General features: G+C 35.7%; 1 protein-coding gene across 1 annotated transcript; it reads right to left on the bottom strand.

The window, feature by feature from the left end:
• Positions 1-8,701: 8,701 nt before the first annotated feature.
• Positions 8,702-16,467, bottom strand: LOC113117776 (adhesion G-protein coupled receptor G2). The gene is made up of 14 exons (XM_026286693.1): positions 16,300-16,467; positions 15,991-16,077; positions 15,778-15,882; positions 14,048-15,335; positions 13,808-13,970; positions 13,595-13,735; positions 13,323-13,436; positions 13,201-13,237; positions 12,974-13,071; positions 12,379-12,497; positions 11,533-11,798; positions 11,070-11,160; positions 9,622-9,905; positions 8,702-9,334 (listed from the first exon to the last, which is right to left on the bottom strand). Exons 1-14 carry the CDS (start codon positions 16,379-16,381, stop codon positions 9,198-9,200), a joined length of 3,012 nt encoding a protein of 1,003 aa, XP_026142478.1. The 5' UTR covers positions 16,382-16,467; the 3' UTR covers positions 8,702-9,197.
• Between the last annotated feature and the right edge of the window lie 199 nt (positions 16,468-16,666).

Genomic DNA, 16,666 nt, shown 5'->3' on the forward strand with positions numbered 1-16,666 from the left:
TTGATTTATGTTGATTTTGTCATGCTTTCAGTAACTGTAAATTAAAAGCACTAAGCAGTGTTAACTTATTGTGAATGAATTACTCAACATGCTTTTCAAAGCAAGCATATTCCAGGTTAGTAGGCCTAACATTACCCAACCAACTGATTTTTTACTAGAGTCCTCTAGGGGTTGCCATGGGGAACGCCTCATCATGACCCGTGTCCGAAGCATAAATTGAAAACAAAACCAAGTTGGCCAGCAACAGCCCCTGACGTCACGTGCCGGGAGAACATGTCTTTCACTTCTTCATCTGAATCTTGCATCCAAAGCATGGCATGAAGCTAGAGGATGCAGTGTCTAATTCCCTGTTTAGGCAGCCATGGTTACCTTCGTAACTTAAGACATTCCCTTTCAATGGAACTTCGAACTGCGGTCTCTAGGGGTCGCTATGTGCAACAGTATACCCATGATGTCATGCTGAGGGGAGTGCAGGCCAAAACCATGGCGAGCACTAAATACCAACTCTACCATTTCCATGGGAGTTGCCCCTGGAAATGGTAGAGGCCTAAGCTACATACCCAAACTTACCTGTTAGGGCCTAGGCCCAGGTTAGAGCTCAAGGCTTGGAATCAAGAAAGATTCCTTTAACCCTCTGGAGTCTAAGGGTATTTTTGGGGCCTTGAGAAGTTTTGTCATGCCCTGATATTTGTGCTTTTTTCAGTTTCTTATAAATATCTAAATGGGTAAAGTCTAATATCACTGTAATCAGCACAAACTGGGCTATAATAATATGTGAAATGCATGCATGTACATGATTGTATTTTTGAGAAAAAAAATGTTATGCATGGTTAGTGAAAAACTAAAAATGTTAAATCACTTGAATAAGGCAATAAAACACATACATAAAATTGGTTGCCGGAAAAGTTGAGAACTGGAGCTTGTAGCCTAGAATTTTTCTTTCTGAATGATGTGAAAATCATCTTGTTTACTCACTCACAGAAAACAATATATTGATTTAAATTTTCTAAAACACTTTTTGTTGGTAAAAGTCATATGCGAGTAGGCGTCAACTACCATGAATATCATTGTGATTTACACCTGAGAAGACAAAGGCCTGCATAATGAGCTGCATAATGAGCCTCTCATTCAACTGTGCCACTCTGAGGGCAAATTTTTTGGCATCCTTTCTCTAGTCACACAATCCTTCAGAAATCCTTTTAACAATCTTATTTTCTACCAAATAAACCCCATTTATTATCATTATTATTATTATTATTAATGTTGAAAAGAGCTGATAATATTTTTCAGGTTTTTTTAGGGGGAATAAATCGAAAGAACTGCATTGTTTTTACATTTGTTAGAGTTATCTCTATTTGTCACATTTATATTATTTACATCAAGCTTTTGAATGGTATAGTATTGTATATTGTTATTGAAACTTCATAATGTTTCACTTGATTATACATTTAGTCAGGAATTATAGTTTGGAAAAAGTATTTGGAAAAAGTCTAACTAGTAAAATGTTTACACGTTATGTGAACACTAGTACAAATAAATAAAAAGAGACTTACTCATGTTTATGATCTCTGCTGAATAAAGCGCTTCATTCTTTTTTCTGAGGAAATCCATTTCTCAAATCCTCAACCACATCACATCTTTTTGGGGTGAATTATGTCTTATTCCTCTCATCGCGAAGCAAACAGTAAAATAAAATAAAAACTTGAAGAACAGTCTCGCTGCTTTTTCTTCTGTGTGGGCGTATTCAAGCCGCGCGCTTCAGTTTGAATCTGAATAGCGCGTTAAGCGCGGGGGCGTGGTCACATTAGATATAATGAGCGGAGATATGAAAAATAGACATCGCGTTGTTTTCATATGGATTACTTTATCTCAGAATATCTGTTTTCGGCAGCACTTGTTTAGTTTAAAAGTAGACATTCCAGGCTTTCTATAGATATCTCTCTCATGTCTCTTCGTTGAGTATTCACGGAGTTACAGTTCATTTTAATGAAATGTTTGTACATGACGATCAGCGGAGATAAAGACTGTAGACAGCGCACCTTGTTTGTTATCTTTATTTTATAAGTGCACAAAGGTTTTTGTTATTATGTCTGTATCCAAAAAAAACTAGACCCTTTACAGATTCGATAGATGTATTGCTCTTATCTGTACGATTAAAACTGAGAGTGTAATTTAAGTTCTTTTCAGGGTTATCAGGTGAAAATGACTCAAAACGCATATATGCGTTAATCGACTCGAAAGGGTTAAAGGGATACGGCAAAGAGCCTAGCATTTATACTAAGTCTTGCCTTTCACACAGGGCCTACAACTTGCTCTGGCATAAGCTTGCTGAAGGAACTGTCTCAACAGATCCCTAGTAGCCATCTAGCTTAGGGGAGGGGCAAACATCCAACTCTAAAATGAGAGGGGAGCTCGACCTACCGCATGTTCCAAAACTGGAACAGCTAGCAATAATTTACTTAGCTCAGGGAGCTCAACCCAACTCTCAGGAGGGAGGGGGCTTGACCTACAGCATGATTGTTAGAATCAGAAGGGTAAGTGTACTGCAAACTAGCCAAAAACTCAGCGCATCAGAGATGTGAAGGAAGGGCCTAGTTCACCTGATGCTGCTGGTTTCTCTGGAAACAAAACGGAGAACTCAATTCTCACGTGATAGTGAACTCCAAATTCAGGAAGAGAGTAACGCGCTCATAGGCAACCCTTTTTGGTAAAGGGGAGCGCTGCTAAACTACCACGAGAACAGCCCACGGAGCGAGGAATTCAACTTGGGCGCTTAAGGGGAAGCGTGATGTCTTACAATAGCCCATCATATTAAGGGAAGCGATGCTTAAAGGGTATTAACCCCTTTGTGGTCAAAGATCGGCAACGGACCCAGATTATTCTTGTTCAACTTTAACAGCACATTAAACATAGCACTTTTTTACTTGATCTGGATAAACTGTGCATCAGTTGAAAGTTTAAAGATTCTAGCTTTGATATTTGATCACTCTTTTGATAAAACATTGTTGCAGTGACAGTAATTTAATAATTTATGTCAGGAGTGCAAAATAATAAATATGTATGAGTCATTTTTAGAATGGAAATTCACCAAGCATTCATATTCAGTCATGTCTGCAGCGGTTTATATGCGTTCATATAGATTTACTGAACATCATCAATAAGGGTTTACAGTCCAAAGTTGCATATACATGGATATATATAGATATATTTACTGATGTGTACATCACATTTCTTTAGACAGAATCATAAGTTCTATTCATTTTCTACTGATTTACGCTCTGCAGCCCACGGAAGCGATGCTTGAAGTTTATTAATAAAGGCACACTGGTTTATTGGAGGCCAAGGAACCAACGTCTAACCAACTCAAAGAAAGGGAATGAAGCGGAGTGTGTAACAGGATTTCAGAAAGTGCGTGAAGAAGCGTGAGGAAAATGGCGTCTTCCATTTCAACTCAAACTCTGTATGGAGATCAGGAAGAAATGGAAGGCTCACCTGAGCTGGAGGGCTATGGCCAGAAATGTAACGCTCAATGAAACGACCTTGTGGAGTCACCTTCTTAGCAGCCTTCTGCGGTGTGATCCATAACCTCCAACAGCTCTTTCTACGTGGGGCAGGAGGATTGAGAAGGCTCAGTCTCAGCTTTTTCGCCCTCCCCAGACATCTCCTGCTCTTTCTGGGCCGATCCCCACCATAGCGCTAGCCTTTGGATCAGAAAATGTTAGCGATATTAACCTCATCCTCAAGCTGCTAGCTGCAAGATCCACAGCCGACAAGCATGAAAGGGAAGCCCCTCTCTAAATTCATCATCCAGATCCACCTGTTGTCCCCTTGAGCTCGTTCTCTGGGTCCTAAATCATGGGTAGCAGATGTCTGACCCTTTCTCCACACAAACAAGAGCTGAGGTTTTTGTTTTGTTTTGTTTTTTAAACACTCACAAAAGCATGCAAATTGCCCCCTCAAGGACATCGGGTGCAAGCTCTTAGTCCAAACAAACAACGCAGAGATCGTGTGTGTCATCGGGTTTCAAAGAACAATGACATGGATGCACACTAAATGTTTTGCTAGTGGTCACTTTGGAAGGACTAATTCTTAAGAGAAGACTTCTCATAACCATTCTCACACATCACCTCAATTTTGCCATAACTAGTATGATGGAATCTGTGGATGCGGAATGAGAATGGATTTTATTTAATTTTTTCAGGACAGAATGCAGCATTATGTGGTTACCTCACATTTATAAATTTCCTGTATAAACAAAAGGAAAAAAGGATAGAAAGAAATTCCCCATCAGATCCTTTCCTTTTTCTCACCATGACACAACACGGGAGCTAAACACAGTACGTTTTCATGAACAAAACTGCTGCCGCGAATGCATCACTATTCCTGCGACAAATGCACTCATGCACACACCATCTACACACTCGAGTAAATGCTCAGATACTTACATCCCCTCAGTAGTCTCACGAATGCCTCACAATGGGCATAACAGAGTGAATCTAACTCCCTCAAGAGCTAAATGCACTTGCTCTACGCAAAGCCTCTAGCGACAAACATGCACTCTTAAACACTGTACACTTCAAACAAAATGGTCAGTGACGACAGAGAAGAGAATTAAATGTTGTCTCTGAACCAATTTATTCTATAGACGCACCGGCACTGACGTCAGGGGTTGTTGCCGGCCTACATGTTGGTGTTTTTTTAATGTATGCTTCAGACACGGGTCATGACGAGGCATTCCCCATATCAACCCCTAGAGGACGCAGTTCAAAGTTCCCTTGAAAGGGAAACAATGGCAGCTCACATGTACTGTATTTATTTTTATTCTGAAATGAATTCTTAATGGTTGTAAACAGGCAACTGAAACGTCTACTGAAAATAAATTTTAAAATCTAGACTTTGTTTATAACAGACTTACCACTACATATGTCATTGTCATATAGGGCGTATCTACATTTATCTCCAGGATCAACAGGATCAATGTTCTGACATCCTCAAGAGATCAAACACATAATTCAACATAATGAAAAAAAAAGCTTCTGTACTGAATAGTGATAAAAGAACAAGAGGAATACAACTCAAGAGATAGTTAAAGAGGTCATAAACAGTTTTTTTTATTATTGTTATTATTATTATTATTTAATAATGTTGTATGAGGTCCATTTATGATGTTTGCATGGTTTTTACATTCAAAACATCAAATAAGTAATAGGCTATTTTTTACCCTGGTTTTGAGAAACGCTCTGTTTTTTTGGGGTGTGCCGCATTAGAGACTTGGACATAAACACCCACTGCTATTATTGGATAATAGTTTGAATAGTAAACTAACTTTCTGTTTTTGACAAGCTATGTCTTGCATAGTTGGAGCCTTCTGTGACTTTGGTTAGAGAAGTAGGTTACACATGATAAGGACATATCAAGCAATCTCTAACAAAGCAATAGTGACACAAACAAATATTTTTTACTCTCATAAGTCTGTTTCACCATTATTGTTGGATCTAATATAGATGAAAAAGTACTGCTCTTTAATATAGTCTTTTTATTCTACTCTCCAAATCCAGCATCAAACTGTTTCTTGTTCACAAAGGAATCTGTGATGAAATGAAGGGAACAATGCTCAATGGTTTACTCCTGTGAGCTGGAACTTTGCTAAAAATAAAGTTCAACCACACATTCCTAATATTTGTTTCTGATGGAAGGTTATGCAGTGACTGTGTTCTTCCACAACCAGTAACCACACAATAGTTTGTGATCTTCAACGGCATGTTTATTGCTTGGTTGCTCGATTAGATTTCACAATTCATGACACCTTTGAAACTGATTTTATGACAAAAGTGTAGCCTATAATGTACAACCTGACAAAAGATAATAGCCTACACTGAAACCTTATGGATTTAGTTACTCAGTTCTTAGAACCTTTAGAAGATTTAAATCAATTATTTCAGACAAATGCATTAACAGATTATCGATTTACTCAAAACACCTGCCAATAGATTATGAGAATAAACTTTAAAGCAACATTGAAGTAAATCAACATGACTTGCATTACCTCTGTTGCTTGTGTAACTAAAGTGAAACACATACACAGCTATAAACCTTAAATTAAGATTTCTTACCCTGCTGGCAGATATTTTTGATTGTTTTAAGCATAAAGATTAAATTCTGATACCTTTCTGTGATATAATGTCTTATGTCAATTGGCTTCACATAAGTACATCATGTATTGTAATATTTTTTACCATTAAATCAAGAAATAATAATAATACAAATGCATAAACTGAAATTAAAAACAATGTAACAGTGGATGAATCTTATCTTACCTGTGTTTGGAATTAACCTGCTGGTGCATATTATGCCACTTTGGCAAGTCATAATTTCTGTAAAAGAGAAGAGATGAACTTTATTTCTATTTAACTTTATAATTATTGTTTACTAAATATAGCTAATGTAAAACAGACTCTGTGTGTATCATGATCTGCTCTTCCTTGAGAACTCATTACAGAGCTTACAGGACCATGATCATTCAGACTCCATTTAAAGAGCTTGTTCTGTAGATAATTCTGCTCTTAAGTGTGTAAGGATCTGATTTTGGTTTGCATTGATCAGTGATCAGTCGTTTTGGCCAGCTTTGTTCTCATGTGGCGTTGTGTTGGTCTGTAGGGGTTATTGTGCTCTAAATATAATAACATTCAGCATTAACACTCCATTGTATGTAGGACGACACACACCTTGTGAATTCAGAAGAGATGGCAGACAATTATCATTTGTCTTCCACAGTTTTATCCCTTCAACCGTCTCGTTCATCCTTAATTCATAATTGTTACCCTGTTTTGTTACGTTGAAACTGTAAGATCTGCATTGTCCTGAAACCACAGAGAACCATTACATTTGGACAGAAATATTTTTTAAGAGCTTTGAGCTCAAGAATGGTTTATAAATATAATATAATTGTGTTTTACCAAGATAAAAGATATTTAGTGTGACGATTCCTATTGGTTCTTGAGTTGTCAGACATGTCTGTTTTATATCTGAGAGAAAAACAGAAATGAACACAATGAGTTTGTCCGTAATCACAAGTGCTCTCAAATATTAAATATGCAGTATCACAGTCATGTTAGCAGTATATTTCACATCTACCTGGAACTGTTGAGCTACTTTCCTTCCAGAAACACTGATCTGATGAATTGACTTGGATTATCAGTTTATCTGAGGAGCCTGCACAAACACAACATTATTAGACTCTTAGATAATGAGATATGACATAGTATAAAACTCTACATTAGATATCAAATTAAGATGCCCACATATCATGTTATTTTTGTTTATATTTTAATTTGTTTCTTCCTTTTTATAAAGCAACATACTTATCTGGCACAGAGCACAGCTGATGATCATCAGACACAGCAAATTCTGCTTTTGTCGAGACATTATTCCCAGAGACAGCAACCTTTTAAGACACACTAGAGTGTTTTGGAAGTAAATCTTAAATAATTTAATTTATCTTATAATTCTTGAGCTTAAGTCCACAGTCCAAGAGCTGAGAGAGTCTGATGCGTGCACATATGAAGCTGTTTGATTATGAGCCGAAGAACACTGACATACAGTTCATTTGAAAACATGCAAATCATGTTTTTTTTTTTTTTACCTGAAATATTATCAAGAAACAGATTCAGTTTCTAAAGCCACATTTGCTCACATAGAATAATATAAATGTAGAAAATGATTATTTATATTTAATAAAAGCAGTGACAAAATGCCAAAGAAAGCACAACCTTTATTAGAGGCTATTAGACAATATTTAGATTACCGATATTTACAATCATTTCAATGCGGAAACTGCCAAGTTAGTACATTTTGAATATAAACAAAAGCAAATTGTAAATTTTGTCTATCCAATGAATTAAATTTGCTTTGTTATTTTGTTAACTAATGAAATACATCCGTATATTTAGCAGTTGGACTAAAAAGAATGACGTTTCATGAAAAAATTAAAACAAATCACATTTTCATTACAGCTTCATTTCAATACCATAAGAATATACTGAGAGATATAATATATCACCTGTAGGTATGAATTATTAAATAATGCAGAAATCATCAGCTGATTCTTACAGGGGTTTTGTTTTCTCAGAAACCCAATATTTCACATCTATGTTAGTACACTGTTTTTATAACCATGCAAATATCTGAATCTAAAGGCGTGCACACATTACTGTCATCCTGAAGATGTAAATTTGTTTTCTAAATAAGGTTCAGTGTTTGAGTTGCTCTTACACGCACATGATCAGACATGGATGATTATAACGCTCAGTAAATATAACAACAGTAATATCACATCTATGGTGCCCCTGTGCTGACATGTTCATTTTACTTAGTTTCTCCTGGCCAAAAAATAATAACTTGTGGGAACGTTGAATTAAGAAAATATTAAATTAATTATTATAGAATTTATAAAATTATTAACCATACCTGACTGTATTATGTGCAATAGTCAGCATTCAAATTATGCTTATTATGAATAAATTTCAGTTTGTATGTCCATTAACTGATCATCTTTTCCCCGTAGTTTTTAATTTGTATTATTATTTTTAATATTATTACTAGCCTATTATTATTGGTTATTTATTTATTTATTTATTTTGTAATGCAAATTAAATTTAACATATTTCATTTTATTTCAGCTAATTAATAAATGTTTAATGTTTATGAAAATGTTTGCTTATCTCTGATTATCTGATAATCCTGGGTTGCTATGGTCATGAAGGTTTGTTTACATATTGAACTCGTGACCCTGAGAAAAATATGTTGGATAATAACATAACACCTCAAGGGCATTACATAATGTTACATTCCCACAAATTACTATCTTGTGGCCGCGACAAAACGTGAACTGAACATGTCAACGCAGGGGCACCATACAGATCATACCAGAGATTTGAAAGCACAGTTAAATCCTTCTACGATAATAGACAGAAACAATAATAATCAACAGATATTTGTCATTCGTCTTGAGTTATTTCACAAAAATGTACCATTTTTATAATTTTAAACAGTTCTTTCTTGTTCAATCATGACATTTGTCTTTGTGTTGTTTTTTAACTTGATTTTGGTGAGAATACACAGTTTGCCCTTAACCAACGACTTTACAAATCAGTTTCAACATCAGTCAGAGACAAATAAAGCCTTCTGTCTAAATTATGCTAGTTATAAATATTTTCTACAGCATTAATGCTGGATTGAGTGATGGTTGTTGTGGAGTCCATGTTTTCAGGATCATCAGAGAAAATACCCGCGACGTCATTGTGAATGTGGTAGTAATACAGGAAGAGGAAAAACCCTGAAAACAAGATCAGAGAAACTTATTTAAATTAATTCAAATGCATTTCAGGTATGAATGTATGCATGCTTTTTAAACTGTGACTAAAAATAATCATTAAGTAACATTAATACACGTTATAAACAATAAAATAATTTATTTAAAATATTAACTACATTTTATCAAATAAAGAATTTATTATAATAATTTGAAATAATATTTCAAAATATTTTTTATTATAATTTAATTCAAATAATTTTACTGAAACTGTAGAAAAACCAAATGTACTCCGTGTAATAGTTTCTCACCCTGAAACGAGTTGAGCACAGTGAATATGTAATATGAGGGAACGAGCATCGGTCCATAACTGAAGAACGCCACAGACCACGTCAGACCGAAGAGCAGGAACAAACTCAACACCATCATCAGCTGCTTTCTGAACGTCTTTCTCTTGCTGTTCGTTGCTTTTATGTTTCTGGCCTGAATTACTTTAGTGACGATCATGATGAAGATTCCTGTCGTGAAGATGAAAACTAAAGCATAGTAGCCGATGTTCACTATGTAGTGAATGTACAAATCTGTAATCCAGCACCTGTATTAAAGAGAATGAAAAAAAGACAATCAGTAGACATAAGTTTAAAGGGTTAGTTCACCCAATAATCAAAATGATGTCATTAAAAACTCACCCTCATGTCGTTCCAAACCCGTGAGACCCGTTTCTCTTCAGAAGTTTAAGATATTTTAGATTTAGTCCGAAAGATCTCAGTCCCTCCAATTAAAGCTGTGTTTAAGGTCTACTGTCCATGTCCAGAAAGGTAAGAAAAACATCATCAAAATAGTCCATGTGACATCAGAGGGTCCGTTTGAATATTTTGAAGCATCTGGGAACACATGATAGGTAAAAATTGATAGCCTGAATGCACTATAAGTCTCTTTGGATAAAAGTGCCTGCTAAATGCATTAATTTAATTTAATTTTTTATTTAGTTCAAAACACAACAGTTCAATGATATCCGGTTCGCGAACGAATCATTCATTCTAACCGGATCTTCTCGAACGAGTTCAAAAAATCAAACTGAATCGTTTTAAATTGTTCGTCGATCTATTGTTCGTTATCTGGCTGGGCTCGGTGTTCATCTTCAGTTCTCTCTTCACAGCAGTTCAGTCAGTGTACTGTTTGAGTAAATGAATTACTCCGGGATATTGGTTTGTTTTAACTCAGAGGGAGTGTCAGCCACATTAAAAAAGTAATAGCTTAAGTCATTTGTGGATTAATGCGTATTAGAGATGCGAATTGTTTAAAACAATTCAGTTTGATTTGGTGAACTGCTTCAAGAAGATTCGGTTACATCGAGTGATTCGTTCGCGAACCGGATACCATACACTGCTTTGTTTTGATCTCTCTCACAACTGACACGGAAGAGAAGACAATGCTGAATAAAGTCGTAGTTTTTGCTATTTTGGGCCAAAATGTATTTTCGATGCTTCAAAATATTCAAACGGAACCTCTGATGTCACATGGACTACTTTGATGATGTTTTTCTTACCTTTCTGGACATGGACAGTAGACCGTACACACAGCTGCAATGGAGGGACTGAGAGCTCTCGCACTAAATCTAAAATATCTTAAACTGTGTTCAGAAGATAAACAAAGGTCTCACGGGTTTGGAACGACATGAGGGTGAGTTATTAATGACATTATTTTGATTATTGAGTGAATTAACCCTTTAAGAATGTGTGACATCAGACAAACTTACATTCGTGCGATTTTTCCAGACGTTGTGTTTAGGGCCATCGCTTTATATCCTCCTACAGAAACGATAACTACGACTATTGGAGCCGGACACGCTGAAAACACAGAAAACACAATAATTATATTTTCATTTACAGTTTTTTTTTCTTCAGATGAAAAAGATACAGTGTCAGTTTAAATAACTTTAGTTAACACAAACTATTTATATAATTTCATTATTGCGTAAAAAATGAGTTAAAGGTGCATGGAAATCATGTAATGCATAATATATGTAATGGACCTGAGCTACCATGAACTAACAGTAAACAATTGTGTATTTATTGATTATCATTAACAGAGATTAATAAGTACTTATAAATATATTGATCATTGTTAGTTAATGCATTACCTACTGAAAACGTATTCTAAAGTTTTGACTAGCTAGCGTAAAGCAGCACTATAATAGATGTTTTGTTGCTGTAACTGACCCCAGCCCAACACGGTGATCTTCCTCATGTAGTTTGTGATGGAGACGTTCTGTCTGATGAGCCATAAGTACATATGAAGAGCTTGAATGAAGAACCAGGTGAATGAGGCCAGCATGGAGTAATGCAGGAGCAGCGCTATGAAGACACACGCAGCGTTGTCTCCTGTGTTAGCGACGCTCTCGTTTGACAAAAACGAGGCATTCAGTAGAGACAAAGCCACAAACATGTTCATCAGGATCTTCGTGGCCTGATTTGATTTGGCTTTCCTATTAAAACATACAAAAAATTTAGCCACTAGCTAACACATGAACCATATATTTTTGCAATCATGTGTTTATTGTCTTAACGTTTCATCTGTTAAAACGTTTCTGCTTTTAATTTAGTTCAGCTACATCGATAGCCAGATGCTTTTGTCCATATTAGGGATTTCCTACAAGTTATAAGTTTTAAAACAGATTAAAAACGCAGCTAATATAGTTCTACACGCAGCAATATAAACAAAGGTGCCTGTTTTGTTTCTTTCTGACTGTTTGATTAGGAAAAGTTTAAAGTCCGTCGAGGGGTCTTGTCAATTATCACACCACTGATAAAACAGGCTTAAAGTGATTCTCTCATCCTCTAGATGAGACTTAAAATCAGACTTGATTTTATTATTATAAAAAAGAAAAGAAAAAAAAAAGAATAAATGGAGAACGGTATTAGAATATAATTATTTTTCCACTACAGCAACAGTAGCTAAATCTAATAGCAATTTCATAGCAAAAAGATTTTGTCTTGGTGTAGTATTATAATGACTATTGATTACTAACCAGTTCTAACTATATGATAAACTTTAAGATACTCTACCGTAGGAGGAAATGCATGAATAATGCGATGGCCATAAAAAACAAGGAGATGCCGCAACCGACAGAAGAAATTAAGGTCAATGATTCCAGGTAAGGTGCTGTCATATTTGCATCTGGAGACTGAAGGATCAGAGAAAACAGAATGAAACAGATCAGCAGGAGGACTTTAAAACCATTTGTTGTTTGTAAGCAAGAAGCATTACAAATGTGTGTGTGTGTGTGTGTGTGTGTGTGTCATATTAGGACTCAACTCTGTATAATGACATGGGTATGACACAGGTATTACAAGGAGAGGGTGACTTGTCCCCATTTTTCCAAACGCTTTTAAATCATACAGAATACGTTTTTTAAGTTTCCTGTGAGGGTTAGGGTTAGGTGTAGGGTTGGTGTAGGGCCATAGAACATACAGTTTGTATAGTATAAAAACCAATACACCTATGGGATTAACACACTTTTCACAAAAACAAACGTGTGTGTGTGTGTGTGTGTGTGTGTGTGTGTGTGTTTTAGGGACTAAAAGACAGATATCAATTTATTGGAATCTTTAATTAACATATTAATCATGAAAACATAAGTTCTTATTCTCTGTTTCTCACCATCAGCACTGCAAAGAACGTCAGATGTGAGCAGGAACACTTTATGGTGTTGTTGTTGATTAATGTCTCACAGCCGAATGTTGTCCATTTAAGTTCTCCTTCAAAGAAAAGAGCAAGAAATGACAAATGAAACTGATTTTAATAATAATAATAATAATAATAATAATAAAAATTCCTGAATGAATTGGGTTTGATGATTGAATCAGAACACTTTGGCCTTAAGGTACCTTTGCCATCCCAAGAAACACAGGATGCATTTCCATCCTGAAAGGGCACATTCATTTTCATTTTGCTTTCACATTTTCTGGTCAATTTAACAAAATATATTCTGCATCCAAAGCTTAATTACCAGATTTTTATATTTAAAGTACATGTCAATATTTTCCGTAAGGTTGGAGATGTTGGCCCTCATTGTGATTCCATAAACCTCATTGTTCAAAACAGTGTGAATTTTGGTTTCATTCTAAATCAGAAACCAAGAGAGCAATCATGAATCAGATATAAATGTTTGTGAATATAACTGATCAAGAAGCATTTGTCCAAAAGTGTATATATATATATTTATTTATTTATTAAGATTTTGTCCATTCGAGAAAAATAAATAATTGAAACGTACAGTACCTTATTTCTCATGTTATAGAATCGTAGAACTCCAACAAATGCAGTGCCATTGTTTTCAAGACGTGATTTATTTAAAGCCTCCTTGGAAATCTTTACAGACCAGGAACAGTTTGTATTCATGTCACTTTGGCTCTCAACAACCTGTGAAAAGTAGAATTGCCATGAACTAATGAATCATTAAACGTTTTAATTAATCTAAGCTCTAAGGTTTACCATAGCATGATCTGAAGAGTAGCATATGTTGATCTCTTTGGTTTCTTTGTTCTTGGCTTGAACATGAACGAGACCAACAGCATCTTCCTTGACAACTGCCTCATTGCTTTTATTGCTTTTTTCCATCTCTTCCATCTTGGACCCCAGATTGTCCAAGGCTTCACTATAAAATGGATTGAATCACATTGTATTCTATGATCCAGATTTAGACTTGATATTCACTGGTAACTGCACACTTACGATGCCTTTGAGGAATCAGTATATCCAGGAGTTGTAATTGGCCCAGGAGTTGTCATATATGATGTGAAACTGGTAGCTGGGTCAGAAGTTGTCTTATACAATGCAAAACTTGTAGTTGGTTTGGGAGTAGTCGTATATGATGTGAAACTGGAAGTTGGTTTGAGAGTTGTTGTATTTGGTGTGAAGATTTTAGTTGGGTTCGGGGTTGCCATATCTGGTGCAGCAATGGAATTTGGATCGGGTGTTATTGTATCTGGCGTGACACTAGTAGTTGAATAGGGAGTTGTCAAATCTGGTGCTACACTGGTAGTTGTGTCCGAAGTTGTCGTATTTGGCGTGACACTAGTAGTTGAATAGGAAGTTGTCAAATCTGGTGCTACACTGGTAGTTGTTTCCGAAGTTGTCGTATTTGGCGTGACACTAGTAGTTGAATAGGAAGTTGTCAAATCTGGTGCTACACTGGTAGTTGTTTCCGAAGTTGTCGTATTTGGCGTGACACTAGTAGTTGAATAGGAAGTTGGCAAATCTGGTGCTACACTGGTAGTTGTGTCCGAAGTTGTCGTATTTGGCGTGACACTAGTAGTTGAATAGGAAGTTGTCATATCTGTTGCTACACTGGTAGTTGTGTCCGAAGTTGTCGTATTTGGCGTGACACTAGTAGTTGAATAGGAAGTTGTCAAATCTGGTGCTACACTGGTAGTTGTTTCCGAAGTTGTCGTATTTGGCGTGACACTAGTAGTTGAATAGGAAGTTGTCAAATCTGGTGCTACACTGGTAGTTGTGTCCGAAGTTGTCGTATTTGGCGTGACACTAGTAGTTGAATAGGAAGTTGTCAAATCTGGTGCTACACTGGTAGTTGTGTCCGAAGTTGTCGTATTTGGCGTGACACTAGTAGTTGAATAGGAAGTTGTCAAATCTGGTGCTACACTGGTAGTTGTGTCCGAAGTTGTCGTATTTGGCGTGACACTAGTAGTTGAATAGGAAGTTGGCAAATCTGGTGCTACACTGGTAGTTGTTTCCGAAGTTGTCGTATTTGGCGTGACACTAGTAGTTGAATAGGAAGTTGTCATATCTGTTGCTACACTGGTAGTTGTGTCCGAAGTTGTCGTATTTGGCGTGACACTAGTAGTTGAATAGGAAGTTGTCATATTTGTTGCTACACTGGTAGTTGGATTGTGAGATGTGGTGTGTGGCAGTGGTGTAATGGTGGTTGATTTTGCATCAACACAGGTCACGCACTTCCATTGATTATTTGTATAATGCAGAGCATATCTACTTCCTTCTTTCCCTTCAACACAGAGTTAAACAATGTATGCATTTTTTGCAATTGTGCAGTAAACTAATATAAATTATATGTTACATAATATATGATATCTTTGATATGCTGGTCATTTATAAAACAAGACACTGTCATTTCAGCATTATGGATGCATTTTCATCAGTTCACACATTTATTATTGACATAGTCCAATCATATTATCGTCGTAATTAATTTTGTTGTGTTTTTAGTAAACTGAACTGAACAGTGTTAACTTATCATGAATTAATTATTCGGCATGCTTTTCAAAGCTTGTACATTCTATGTTACTTAACTTAGTGATTTTTCAAGGAAAGAAATATAATGCCTGTTTACATTGTACTGTATTTGATTCTGAAATTACACTTTAATTGGTATAAAATAGGCAATAGAAACAACTCAAAAGCAATTTATAAATCAAAAATAGACTTACCGCTGCATAGATCTTTTTTATATACCGCATTTTTACATTTCTCTCCAGGATTAACAGGCTCGATGTTTAGTGTGACATTTATGTAAAAATTATATATGTTATTATCTGATTGATAGGAAAAGAACTCAATGAGTTTGTCAGTCATCACAAGTGCTTTCAGATAATAAATATGCAGTATCACACAGTCATGTTAGCAGTATATTTCACATCTACCTGGATATGGTGAGCTACTTCTGTTCCAGAAATATTCATCAGTCAAACAGACTTGGATGTCGATTTTGATCTGATTTTCAGAACTGCCTGCACAAACAGAGTCAATTTAAGATTATCATATAACAATGTATGACATGCTAAAAAAAAAAAAAACTCTATATTAGAGGTCATTATTTAGGTGCCCACAGCCACAATTTTTTTATAACATTATTTTTTGCTTACACTTTAGTTTGTTTCCTAATTTTCACCAAACAACACATTCACTGGCAAATATCTTTTAGGGCAAATCCAATTTTCAAGGAAACATACTTATCTGGCATGTAGAACAACAAATGATCATAAGCCACATCAAATTTCGCATTTGTCGAGACATGATTCCCAGAGAGAGCATCCTGTTAGAGAGAGACGTTAGTTTTGTTTTCTACAGGCTTCGGAAATAAATCTTTAACAATTTTCTTATAACATTCTTCGCATGAAAGTCCACAGTCTGTTTGATGTCCACATATGAAGATGTTTGATTATGAGCCGCTGGACTCTGACATACAGTTCATTTGAAAACATGCAAATCATGTTTATTTGGGCTTTAACTGAAAATCTCATTATCGGCTTACATTCAAGTCCAGTTTCTCAAGTAATTTTAGCTCACAGACAACAATATAATTGTAGAAAATTAATA

Source organism: Carassius auratus, chromosome 17, assembly GCF_003368295.1.
Source record: "Carassius auratus strain Wakin chromosome 17, ASM336829v1, whole genome shotgun sequence".
NCBI classification, from domain to species: domain Eukaryota; kingdom Metazoa; phylum Chordata; class Actinopteri; order Cypriniformes; family Cyprinidae; genus Carassius; species Carassius auratus.

Coding starts and splice junctions, on each gene's coding strand:
- LOC113117776 (XM_026286693.1), bottom strand. CDS start 16,381: ATGCTCTCTCTGGGAATCATGTCTCGACAAATGCGAAATTTGATGTGG. Junction 13,971..14,047: donor ACTGATTCCTCAAAGGCATC/GTAAGTGTGCAG, acceptor TCCATTTTATAG/TGAAGCCTTGGACAATCTGG. Junction 13,072..13,200: donor TGTTTCTTGGGATGGCAAAG/GTACCTTAAGGC, acceptor TTTTCTTTGAAG/GAGAACTTAAATGGACAACA.